This window comes from Cajanus cajan, chromosome 5 (genome assembly GCF_000230855.2).
Source record: "Cajanus cajan strain Asha chromosome 5, NIPB_CcT2T_4, whole genome shotgun sequence".
Classification (NCBI taxonomy): Eukaryota; Viridiplantae; Streptophyta; class Magnoliopsida; order Fabales; family Fabaceae; genus Cajanus; species Cajanus cajan.
In genome coordinates this window covers 59,074,355-59,087,906 of record NC_138521.1, presented here as the reverse complement: position 1 = coordinate 59,087,906, position 13,552 = coordinate 59,074,355, and the positions used below count along the sequence as shown (strand labels likewise).

Sequence of the window (13,552 nt, the reverse complement as noted above, 5' to 3'; positions counted from 1 at the left end):
TTCTTTATTTTTGGTGACCATAGGTTCGAAGAATTTATCAATTTTATTAATAATTCATTTCTGTCAGAAAATTTGATTATTTTATTTAAGGGGACTAATTTCAGTTCTACTAAGACCGACGACTTCATATTACTTAATTTCATGTAATTATGTGTGTCTACTTCTTATTGTTTCATTCAGTTCTTGTCATTTTCCTCAACTTGTTGAAACATAACACAGAGACAAGCATGATTCAAGTTAATAAAGTTACACCACTAATGTTTTCCAAATTAGATCAATGTTAGATGTTTGTTTCTTATCCAGTTTTTAAATTTTTTCCACTAACCGTTATTATAAAATTAAATTTGCGGTTCAAAATGTATGGCGGAAGTTAAAAATAAAGAAATAAAATGCTTGACGGATATTCGCTTATTAATAATAATGCAAAGAACCTTGAGGTCATCAAATTAATGCCTCCAGAGTAATTTTTTTTTGTAATTATGTTTCCTTTTCTAGAATAAAAGAATTTAGAACACAAAACGAATTCATTTTCTTTTTCTCTGCCTTGTTGAATAAGTTCTTCACTTTTCAGCTTCTAAACCAAAACGGGTTAACCTACAGGTGTGTGTTGTGAGTAGTTTGTTTGAGATCTTAACTTGAGTTTGTAAATAACCCAGCGAATCACCAAACAAATGTGGAACAATTAAATATGAAAGTTGGAATTAATGTTTAAGAGAGTAGGATTCTGTTACATACGACAACATTCTAGTACATCTAATCGTCAATCTATTATCTTGTTCAAGACTAAATTTGTAACTTAAGAAAGAAAATTAGATAATGTGATTGTAATTTTGCTGGGGTGAAGAAAGAAGAAATCTGCCACCGTAGAAAAGATATCTTAAAATGGAAATATATTGAAGAGAATATTTATTTGGCTGAAAGAAAAAAAATGGAATTGAACATAGTTGTTCTATGTGTGATATGTCCCTAGGCTAGCATTGGACAGTTCAGCAGAATCTCTTCACACTTACAGTAATGCCCATGTGAAGCCTCATACCTGCCACCTTTGAAATTTGAACAGGCTGGGTTGACACTTGATACCCTTTTCATTTTATTTTAGCTAATCCATTGATCATAGATAAACATTTTATTCGTAGAAATTAGATAGTTGTATTTCTAATTCAATTATCTAACAACCATTCTCCATTATAGAGCCCCATTTAATAAAGAATCCAAAACTTACGTGGCCAGTGGGAATAGGCCTTTTGGGGTTATAATAACTTTGATTAACGAGAAATTCTTTTCGTTAAATATATTTTTTATATGAATAAGAAAGAAATAGGAAGAGATAAGTGTAGAATAGAATAAAATAGATGATGCGATAGAAGGATAAACAAATATTATAAAAAAATTATGCAATTGTGCTTCATGTATAACCTTCCTCGGTTCCTCCTCTTTAAACGAAAATATTATTAATAAGGACACTATCCAAATTAAGTGGTATTGAAGCAGTGAACTACAACAAGTCGTTCATATAAATTATATATCTTTGTTTCCTTTTACATTATTTTATCCTAAGATTTTGTTTGTGTTTTTTTTTAAGATGAATCCGGTGTTATGGGACGCGGAATTCGGTAGCGGAACATAAAATTGTTGAACAAATTAAGCCACTTTCTTATATAGAGCCATTATTATTAATTAGTGTCTCTCAAAAATAAATTTCACTTGCTTCAATCCGTAACATCAACTATGGTACAGCTGGTAAGGGTTAAAGAAGTGAAGAAGTAGACAAAACTGTGGTCATTATCACTCGCGTGTTTAAGGTAGTGTTTGTTTCCATGGATTTACTGTTCACGAGCAAAGAAAGGTGAAGAAACTTGTTGTTCGTTTCCGGTGATTTGCGACGACGAAAAGGTGAAGGAAAGGGGGGAGAAGCGTGATTCTCGTCCTCGCACAAAAGCGAAGAAAGCAGAAGAAAGCCACGTAGGATTTATAAAAACCCGAAAATGCCCCTTCGCATGCATGCGTAGTGTGCCATGCAGTAGAGGAAGCATATACAAAGAAAGCATAATCGATTATGCAAGGTTACATAATCGATTATGCAAGGCCATAATCAATTATGTAGTCTTGCATAATCGATTATGCTTGGCCACATAATCGATTATGCTGTGTATATATACACAGCATAATCGATTATGCTGTGTATATATACACAGCATAATCGATTATGTTATATGTATAACATATAACATAATCGATCATGTTATATGTATAACATATAACATAATCGATCATGTTATATACATATAACATGATCGATTATGTTATATGTTATACATATAACATGATCGATTATGTTATATGTTATACATATAACATAATCGTATATATATATAAAATATTAATATTTAATATATATATTATATATTAAATATTAATATTTTATATATATATATTAAATATTTAATATATATATATTTAATATTTAATATTTAATTTATATATATTTTTTAAATATTTAATATTTAATATTTAATTTATATATATAAATTAAATATTAATATTTTTATTTTTTCACTTTTATATATATTAAAGTTTGTTTATTTCTATTATACAATTTTTTTATATTAAGAAAATCCTATTATTTAAATATTAATATCAAAAAGTGAAAATATAAAAAAAATAATACCGGTTTATAAAATTAAAATAATAATATTTTTTATTTTTATTAATATTAATATTATTTATTATAATTAGCATCATTATTGTTTATTATGATTCTTATTATTTTTTTAATATTTATTTTTATTCTTATCATTATTTATTATTTTTTTAAAAATTATACTTATTAATATAATTTTATTGTAATTATTATTATTTATAATAAATAATATTATACTCATTTTAATCTAAGGGTAAAAGTATAAATCATATTTATTTATTAAATTTTTAATTTTTATCTATCATTAAATTTAAAGTAAATATTTAAATTAAATTATTTTTAATATTTTATAATTTTTTAAATTAAAATTTATATATTTATTTTTTAATTATAATAATTATAAACTTTTTTAACTTAAGGGTAAAATAGTAATCTTACACAATTATCAATTAAAAAATTTATTTTTATCTATCACATCAATCAATTCACTCACAAACTTTCACAAACTTTCTCTACACTTTCCACTCACTTTCCCTTAATCCAAACAACCTCACTTTCCACTCACTTTCCCTTCAAATCTTTCCTTTTCCACTCCCCCTTTTCTATCTTCAAATCCAAACAAAGCCTAAGTGAAGAAAAAGCCATAGGTTCCACTATTGTTTTCAGAAGGTTGACATATTACTTTTCTAAATTCTCTCAATTCTTAAATCTTTTTCTTCTGCGGGGTATCTCTTGTCCACAGAGGAAACGACTGTATCTTAGAAGAAGAAAATGATTGAAAAGAAGGACAACCTGCAAACCCAGGTAGTCTCAAAATTGTTGTATAAATAGAACTTGATCTTATATTTTATCACTCGTGCTTCGTGCTTCTGTAAATGTTTACATATAATTATTTTATTAGTATATTTATTATTCAACTTTTAAAATTTTACATATTTTATCAATCTCTTAATTGTTTATATGATATTATTAATTGATCATTAACACTTAAATTATTGACATAACATTAGACAAAGATATTGTTGCGCACATGACTACTTTTGTGGTGTCTGACAAAAAAAATTAATTATACATTTTCTTACACAACTTTTAAAACCCTCATAGTCTAACATAGTTTAGTTTTCAAAATAGTTAAATTCGAAATAGATTTTTAACACCCTTACTTGTGATATAGAAGAAAAAAACCTAAAATACAAAAATAATTACTTTAAGATAAAATCTACCCATTTTAACTACTTATCTAAATCAACTCTGATTTAAAAGTGTGTTAAACTGAATCTCTTCTTATTTTTTTTACATTTTACTTTTTATTTAAATAAAATAATAGATAGAGACACAAAATATCTTAATTACACTAATAATAATAATAATAATAATAATAATAATAATATGACCCGTCAGGGTAAAAGGTAAGAGTCGAGTAACCTAAATAATGGCATTCTTTTCCAAAAGAATAAATAAATAAATAAACAATGAAATTTAGAAGGCCGCATTTATACATGGCTACATTTAACTATCCAAGCTCCACTATATATACAACATTGAAGCTAAACTATGACTGCAAAACTTATTTACTTTGTTCCTCACTGAATTCAAAGATGGCAACCTATACCTCAACGTTATCTCATGTTGCAGCACTGAGGCCTTGTCTGCTTCTGCAATTTATTCCACAAGCATGTCATCTGCCTAGGCGATTGGTAATGGGCTGTGTAATAGTTTTCTACACAACCAAACTGGCAGAACTTGATGCTATGCAAATAGTGAACTGGATTCGTTCTGTTAAATTGCTCGACCCACATTCCCATACTCACATCTTCCATCTTAAACAACTGCATAAAGAAGAAAATACAACAACTTCAACCACTATGGACACCAGATGCACCAGCATGGAGATACTTGAGACATCAAAGGACAATATAGAAAATGTGCAATGATAAATTAGTACACTAACCCTTAATTTATGAACCTCAAATTCTGATACTATATAGTGTGCAATATCAGAAGACAAAATATAACCCGGTCCATTAGCATAGGGTGGGTAATAGTCTTGTGGCCACTCCTGAAAGTAGAAGACAGCAATAAATAAATACATACACCAAAATTATCACCAGCAAGACGTTAGATGTGACAAGAATAAGGAAACGAGAGCCAGTTTTAAATCAATCACAACCAATTCTATTAGAGTAAGAGCTCCGAATGCTCAATAACATAGTATTTGGTTGGAGGAGAATGGAGGGATAGGATTTTTAAATTTTTTTCTTGTGTGATTCAATTTTAAGGAGGGATGGAAAAGGAGCAAAATTCCTCCTGATCCAATTTTAATTCTCCGGATTTGAAGAGACGAGGAGGAGACTTTAAAACATTTTTAAAATAATACCCAAAATATATTTTTTTATATTATTAAATTTAAAATTATAAGGATACAAAAGTAAATTAGTTTTTATAATCTCTCCTCGTTTCTGAACTAAACAAGAAAAAGCTATACCCCCTCTCTTTCCTTCCTCTCAACAAAATAAAAAATTTCTAACTCCCTCTCTTGGCTTCCTTCCCTTTTTCCCCCCTCCCCTCCTTTGAACTCCCCTCCTTTGAACCAAACAGACCCTGAAATTTTCATTGAATGCTATGTGTATATGATAAGAGTAGCAGGCAACAGGTTCTGATTACCGCATATGTTACAGCCCATTTACCACGGCGCAAGGGTTTGTGGTGGAAATTAATGTTCCCAATATAAAAGCTCATAGAATATGGAACATTCCTTGCTAGATTCATAACAGCATCAACTTTTACAAAAGTGTCATCATCACCCTTCATTATATAGTCCGCAGAAACTGTGTAAACCTGTGAACAGTCCAGCACATCTTATATATTAACTTAAAATTAATTCTTCTTTTAAGCTGAAAGATTTTTAAACAATCAACAACTTACCCCATATTCACATATGGCCACCGTTTTCAACACAACAAGATCATAGTTATCCATGTAAGGAACAATAACAACATCACCAAAATATTCTGCTTCCTTCTTCAACTCTACATTAACTTCTTTCCTTGGATGCTGTTAAAACATTCAACAGTTAAGAAATGTACACGACGAACCAAATAACCATAAAATAAAAAAACTTGTCTGCAGTACCAGTGCTACAAAGAAACGAGCCACAACTTTAGAAGATTTGATAAACCTATGCTGCATCCATGACCTCCTCAAAGCCATCCGCTCAGCAAAATGGTTTCCAGCAGAAAGGATCCCTATGAACAATTCCACACCGAAGCGAGGAAGAGTCGGGGCACGCCATCTGGTCAAAAATTCAAGATGCTGCTGCGGGGAAATGTTGGGATGCACCGAAGGCAAAGAGGCAGCAAATACAGAATGGACATCAATGTCTCCACTCAAAGAGAGGCCAGTGGCATCCTCAAGAGTAAACCCCTGTCGAAGTTAAAACAAGAAGATTCTTATGTAAAAAGTAAAAAGTAAAAAGCCCTTCAAAGTTCAAAGTAATAAGTTGAAGGACATTGATTAATGATTACCCACAGTGCGATAAGGAAAAGAGGTGACATGCCTCCCATCAACATTAACATGATAGCCCTCTAACCCGGCACTAAGAGTAAGAACAAATAGCTTGTTCTCAGAAAATGGAAATGGCCAGTCAACCATTACATGTTTAGTCCGACCTATCAGTCTCTTCAACCACCATGCTGCCTGGGACTCCTCCGCATGCCTATCATCATCATCACCCCCAATCCATTTCTCACACTTGACCAACCCATCCACTGCATCAAACACATGTCACAACCATCAAAACGCAATTTGAGTAAAGGATTTATCAGGAATTTGCTTATTAAACATACGTTTTCTTACCAGTATCTTCAGCAGCTCTGGATTTCCAACCATCACAACGCAATGCAGAACCCCAATGCATGCGATAACAAGTGTTGAGCTCAATGACAGGCTTCCCACTCCAATCCCCTTTAAGCCTGGGATTGAAATGCAAGACCCTAGGTGGGTCTTCAGCCTCCACGGTCTCCAACCCCTGCAACTCCATCACGAACTGACACCTCCTCCGTTGCGCCCTCAAGGGCTTCCCAACCACCGTAACGTGGGAGCCCAACGTGAGGCCACAGGGAATGACCATGACACTCCCGCGGCCCAGAAACTCAGGCCCAGACACGGAGACAGAGCGGGGGCAAGGCCCAGATCGGTTCTGGGGCTTCCAAACGAGGGCTGGCGATTGCAGGTCGGCCCAAACGGCCTTCCCCGCACGGCAGGCGGATTGGTAGAGGTCCGAATCGAATGCGGCGTGGTTTAGCAACAAGCCGGAGACGACACCGTTTGGGCGGCGAAAGTGAACGTGAGGGTGGGCGCGAGTGGGAGAGGGTTGGTGTTGCGTGAGTGTGAAGACGAAGGGGATTTCGAGGGTGAAGAAGACAAGGTAGAAAAGCGCAAGAGCGATGAGAATGTAAATGAAGCGTTGCCTGCTCAATGCCACCAAACTCTTGCCTACTCTCCCTCTTTTCATCTCTTCGCATTGCAATTTCCGATCGATCATCACCACGTCGTTTCTAGTTTCTACCTTACCTTACCTCCGCCATGCATCTCTTATCATTGCAATTTCCCGACTTTATAAAATTATGCCCAGACTCCATTTCGTCACCAATTCGGTTTAAGTTTTTCATGATGCATCCATCACAATTTAAGCTACGTAAATTAGTAATTTAAGTTTTTATTTTTTTCCTTTCTTTTAAATTAAAAATTCATAATATTTTTATTTCTTTTCTAAATTTTAATATCTTTCTTATTTATTTTTATTCATTTATTTATCTTTTTATCTATTTATTTTTTGGCAGCCAAACACAAATTTAAATCTTTTAGTAACATACCTAGAAAAAAAGTATCTAAATAAAGTTTACTTAAAGAAAACAAAAGAAAGATTAACCAAGCCCCAAATGTCCACTCTTCTGCCAATTATTTTGATGAAGATATGACATTGGACCAGAATTGTTCTGAGCATGTCGCTCTTAGTTGGGCTTTCGTTTCTAACTAGGCTGCTTATCCACTTAGACAAATCCATATGAATCACTTAATAACATAACGAATTAAGAAACTAAAAGAATGTTGATGAAAAAGGCTTGGGGGAGAAGGAGTTAAAAAACATTTTGCTAGACAAAAAAATATTTTTAATATGTTTGGATAAACTCTCTATAAACATTTATAGAAAAGAAAAATAAGAAGAATAAATTTCTTTATAAACTAAAATTAACTTGTATGTAAGTTAAAATTAAGATTTTAAAGAAGTTAATAGGATAAAATTTTTATAAATCAAATTATGCATAAGTAAATTGTAACTTATGAAGAATCATATTTCATTTTTTTTTCTCTTATAAGTGTTTTCAAAAAAGTTTAACATAAATCATGTTAGTATGTTACAAAGTAAATGTTTGTGTTTACATTTTTCACAATAGAGATAGGAATATGTTGGCCTGAGCAAATTATTAATTTCAAAAGTTTGGTTAATTTATTTGTTACAAGTTTTGTTTATGACCAAACCCAACTATTTTTTTTTTAAGAGGTGACTAGACCCAACTTAATTGGTATGTATAAATCTGACCTAATTTTAAAATTTATATAAAATTTATTCTATAATAAAATCTTTAAATAAGCCAATTTATTCGCAATATACTTGTAACAAACCTATTTGTATATAAGGCCATTAAAATGACCCATAACTTATTCCTAAACATGCCATCAGCTTCTAATTAACTAACAGTCTTACAAACCTATACAAACTTGCAATATATCAATTCATTTACAAACAATGTAATTACTATAAAATAAAAATAAATAAATAAAAAAAAGCTCCTAGATATTTTGCTACAAAAAAATAATTTAGAACTAAAGTATCCATCACAATCTCTAAATTACAACGTGCAAGACCATGTTTTTCTTCATATTGTGCCACTTGCACAATGTCACTAATTCAGTTTACTACTTTATATGATCAAAAAATACATGGGCTAGTGTATATTTTTAAAAATAATTACATCTATACTTGGAAAGTATAGATTATAATTATTTTTTTAAAACAATTACGTCTATGTTTTTAACTATTTATATACCGTACAGGTCCGAGCCCGACCCAGCTGAATCAATGGTTTGAACCGACCCGACCGAATCGACCGATGCCCTAAACCAATATTTATTGTGCCGACCACCCGAGCATACCGATCCCTCACAAAATAGTAGGGATCGGCCTACTCGGCCCATTCACGGAACTCCTAATACGATTACGACAGTTTAATTTAAGTAATGAGCCGGATTAACCCCCTAATTTTCCGGGGCCCAGTTCCTAATCACGGCCCAATAAGGAACAATATAAATAGACCCCCTTCGAGGTACGTAACTAATTTTCAACTACCGCATTTATTACGCCGAGCACTTACTTGAGCGTTGGAGTGTCTTTGCAGGCACACCCCCCTCACATCGGACTACCCGGATAGGAACGACAAGACCGAGACCCAAGATCCGACCCGTTATAACAAGGATAATTGAAGTGTGTATCCTAACACAGGAACATTAAACCCTAAACCCTAAACCATAAAAACAATCCCTCAAATTCGATCCCCATCGAACCTTAAAGAAGCCACTCTTAAAACCTTTATAAGAGGAGGTAAAGGCCCGAAGGAACCCCCGCTTCAGCACTCGAGCCAATGACACCCATTTCACCGGTTTGCTCGGGCGACAAGTATAATAGTAAAGAAAAGCTAGGGGTCGGGGAGTGAGACCCAAACTTAGGCATAGGTTCCGAAACGCCTACATCGCGGCCCAAGCATTCGGATGCAACTGTGTCGGGGCCGCGTTGAGCACTCGGAGTACCCCCATTTGAAAATCATCAAAGGGCAGCTGAATGCCGAGGTCTTGGAACCAGCACATATATGCGTAAAAGTAGTCATCTTCGTCGGGTCCCGGCTCCATAAAAACGAAATCAGTGTCCGGCCCGTCATCTACACACGCCTCGGCAAGCAGCGGAAAGTGACCCTCCCCAATCCCGAAGCAATTTTCCAAGGACACAAACTTATCCAATAGTCCTTGGTCGGACAGCTTAGAGAAGTAGATGCCGACTTATCCGTCGACCCATTCATATCTCGGCATCTCCACCGTGCCGTAGTCGATCTTTGCTTTGGGCTGAGTACTCGAGCCGACGACGCCTTTGCCTCGCACATCAACGGGCTCTACTTCTTCCTCGTTGCCCTCGGCCTGAACCACCTCAATATTTGGTTTCGACTGATCGACCCAGCCTACGCCTCTCGCATCTACCTCGGTGGCTTGCGCCAAAGCCACGGCCAAGGACGCCGGGTCCATTATTTCAACCACATCATCATCACTATCCTCCGGTTCGGGGTGGTCGGAAGGGAATACAACTTCACATTGCAGTGGGGGTAGCCTAGATATCTCACTTGAACCCGACCCCTCCCTATCTGACTCAGTGCCCGACGCGTCCGATGATGTCCAACTCCTAGCCGAGGAATAGCCCTTCTCCATTTATTACAAAATAAATAATTACAAAATTTACCTTTTTCGGTATGCTCGGAATTATTCTGTTCGAGAGAGCTCGGAGAAATTACAACAAGTAAATTCTCTCACACCCACCCCCCTATTTATAGGCAAGGTAAATGGGGGAGGCGAAGAGACACGTCCGGATCACGACCGTTCGATCTTTCCCATCCAACGGTCCAGATTTGGTAATCGTTACACTCGTAACTGCTGAGGCCAACGTGGCAGGTCCCACTCACCTAAGACCTCGAGAGAAGGTATCGGTTACTCAATGTTTTGGCCTAGGCCTAATCCAATCGAGGCCCCTGCATAGGATCCACACCAATTACCGAGGCCTCGGTAATTATCCGCCACTACTCAAGGTCTCGGTATGTGCCCCATCAATTACCGTGGCCTCGACGCTTATCCACCCTACCTCAACATTTCAGCATATTCCATGCATTTTACTGAGGTCTCGACGCTGACCACACCACTCACGGTCTCGGTGTATATGCCACCAATTATCGAGACCTCGGTGCTCATCCACCGGTACTCGAGGCCTCGGCATGGTACCAAGACCTTGATACTTATCCACCAAGCTCGAGGCCTCGGCATAGTCCCACCTATTACCGAGACCTCAATGCTCGTCCATCGGTGCTCGAGACCTCGGTATAATCTCCCGAATCCACCTCGATTGGTCGTGCCTACAGTTGTCAGGTCCTCGACGATGATCCCCAACACCCGAGGCCTCAAGTCCCAGCAACGTCCCGGCAGAGACCTCATTAGTCGGTACCCCCATGCCACTAGACTAAATACCCATCCCTCCGAGTCAAACTGTAAATTTTTGCCATTCTTTAACCGTTTTCGTCTTTAACATCCTCAACGCTGTGGGGATTGTATACCGTACGGGTCCGAGCTCGACCCAGCCGAATCAATGGTTTGAACCGACCCGACCGAATCGACCGATGTCCTAAACCAATATTTATTGTGCCGACCACCCGAGCATACCGATCCCTCACAAAATAGTAGGGATCGGCCTACTCGGCCCATTCACGGAACTCCTAATACGATTACGACAGTTTAATTTAAGTAATGAGCCGGATTAACCCCCTAATTTTCCGGGGCCCAGTTCCTAATCACGGCCCAATAAGGAACACTATAAATAGACCCCTTTCGAGGTACGTAACTAATTTTTAACTACCGCATTTATTACGCCGAGCACTTACTTGAGCGTTGGAGTGTCTTTGCAGGCACACCCCCCCTCACATCGGACTACCCGGATAGGAACGACAAGATCGAGACCCAAGATCCGACCCGTTATAACAAGGATAATTGAAGTGTGTATTTTAACACAGTAACAATTTATTTTCTGATATTTTCAAAACGATTTATGATCCATTATTATATATTATCTTATTAATAATTCAAATTTTTAAGAATTTTTAAGACAATTAATTAAGACGTGAAATATTATGAGGTAAAAATGAGTGCACGTTATGCATTTGTTAGAGTTTTAACTTAAAAAAACCCTAAACTTTAAAATTTGCAAGGATACAGTCATACATTACAGATCTTTTACGAAGCTTCCCTCTCTCTCTCTCACACACAGCTCTTTTTTTTCTTTTTTCTTGTTTTTTTTCTGGGTTCCGAAGTAAATTTTCAACTTATAGAATAAGTTATACATTTTCGTTGTTCTATTGTCAGAACATTCATAGATGTAGTTTGAGAATTTTGAAAAGCAGAAATGGGGTGGGGAATGGTCTCGACAGAATTGTTCGAGAATTCATTGAAAGTGTAAAAGATTCTGCTCCATTTGTCCGCATTATGCAAGGCAAATGTTTTTTTTTCAATATTTTAATTTACAACATTTTTATTTTCAAAACACTCGTTATCAATTAAACTATTTCAAAGAAATGAACAATTATTTGATAATGTGGTGTTAATTCAATTCTTAGTTCATAATTATTAATTAAAAAAATAGAGTAAATGATACTTTCTCTCTTAATAGATGAATATGAATGTATGTTATATATTTTAATTGATTTTAATATAAATAAACATTTTAGATATTTGAATATCTATTATTTATAATGTAATATACCTAGATAAATTAAATGTAAATACATATTGTAGCAATAGCATACCTCATCATGTATCAAATGTGAATTATCATTTATCTTACGATTAAGGTTTTAGATGCATAAAAGAATGTAATTTGAGGATAACAATTTTCTTCGTCGCATGAAATGAAAGAAAAGTTTTTTCAACATATATTATATAAGTGATGTAAATCGTCATAAGTCATTTATAAATTGATAAATATGCCTTCCATAGTTAATAAACATACCTCCTTTATATTATTTTTCTAAAAAATACTCATTTTTGAATAATATATATTTTACGCAGAGGTTTTTTCTTAGAAAAAAATATAAATAAAAAAATAACACCGATGTGAATGCACTTTCTCTCTGCACTCTCACCCTCTCCACGAGAAGACATATTTAGGTTTAAAAACATCCAACTATTCAAGACATTGTTTCCTCTTTGCAACTACATCGTGATGGCTGCTAAACAATTTTGATTTTAAAATTAGATAAAACCTAGATCAAAATCAGATGGATGATTAATGGCTTGTTCCACGAGCTTTATGAACATACTCCTATATTACTAAATGACTCAAATTCCAAATCTCTCAATATCAATATATAAATAGAGAATTTTTAGGGTATCCTCTATCATGTAACAAGGCACGAGAATTGTGTCTTAGTGAACAAAAAGAAGAGTACGGAATAGTGTTAACTATCAACTATCACCTTTTAAATTAATAATTAATTTCCATAATCAAAATTGTATAAACTAAATTGATGTAAAACTTATGGGCTACATTATTAAATTAGGAAACTAATTGTGATTAAGCATAAGTCAAGAGAATAAGCGAGGAATACGATATTTATTTTGGTTTTATGTTAAAAAGGTCTAAAATATATATGTTATTTTATCTCTTAATTATGTGGTGGTGATGGAAAAGTACCACAGTGAGTGCCGCCAAAAAAAAAAGTACAAAGGAAAAATAGAAATTTATATATGTTTTTTATTGACTTGAAAAAAAACATGAGGTATTTCTGTTACTTATATTTCGATTTTACAAAACACGTATGATAGAGTAACTACTAGTGTGAGAACTTTACGAGGTGTGGCTATGGACTTTCCTGTAGGAATAATACTGCATCAACGCTTAAACTTTAGTATTTACTTGTTTAATATAGTCCTGGACGTGCTTAGGAGATAAAGACAATGATTGTCTCTATCTATTTTTTATATATATATAGTTAATCAGTTATACATTACTTGTGTAAAAAAAATTTATATTGACAATTAATTATATCT

General features: G+C 34.5%; 1 protein-coding gene across 1 annotated transcript; it reads right to left on the bottom strand.

Moving 5' to 3' along the window:
- Window positions 1-4,095: 4,095 nt before the first annotated feature.
- LOC109811682 (hydroxyproline O-galactosyltransferase GALT5) lies at window positions 4,096-7,332 on the bottom strand. Its single transcript, XM_020375480.3, has 7 exons — window positions 6,497-7,332; window positions 6,170-6,408; window positions 5,774-6,064; window positions 5,567-5,695; window positions 5,306-5,479; window positions 4,593-4,700; window positions 4,096-4,470 (listed from the first exon to the last, which is right to left on the bottom strand). Exons 1-7 carry the CDS (start codon window positions 7,182-7,184, stop codon window positions 4,261-4,263), a joined length of 1,839 nt encoding a protein of 612 aa, XP_020231069.1. The 5' UTR covers window positions 7,185-7,332; the 3' UTR covers window positions 4,096-4,260.
- Between the last annotated feature and the right edge of the window lie 6,220 nt (window positions 7,333-13,552).

Excerpts from the sequence above, each read along its gene's own strand:
- LOC109811682 (XM_020375480.3), bottom strand. The coding sequence starts at position 7,184 with ATGATCGATCGGAAATTGCAATGCGAAGAGATGAAAAGAGGGAGAGTA. Across the intron at positions 5,480-5,566 it reads TGGCCATATGTGAATATGGG|GTTTACACAGTTTCTGCGGA; the intron begins GTAAGTTGTTGA and ends GACTGTTCACAG. Across the intron at positions 4,471-4,592 it reads TTGAGGTTCATAAATTAAGG|TTGTTTAAGATGGAAGATGT; the intron begins GTTAGTGTACTA and ends TTCTTTATGCAG.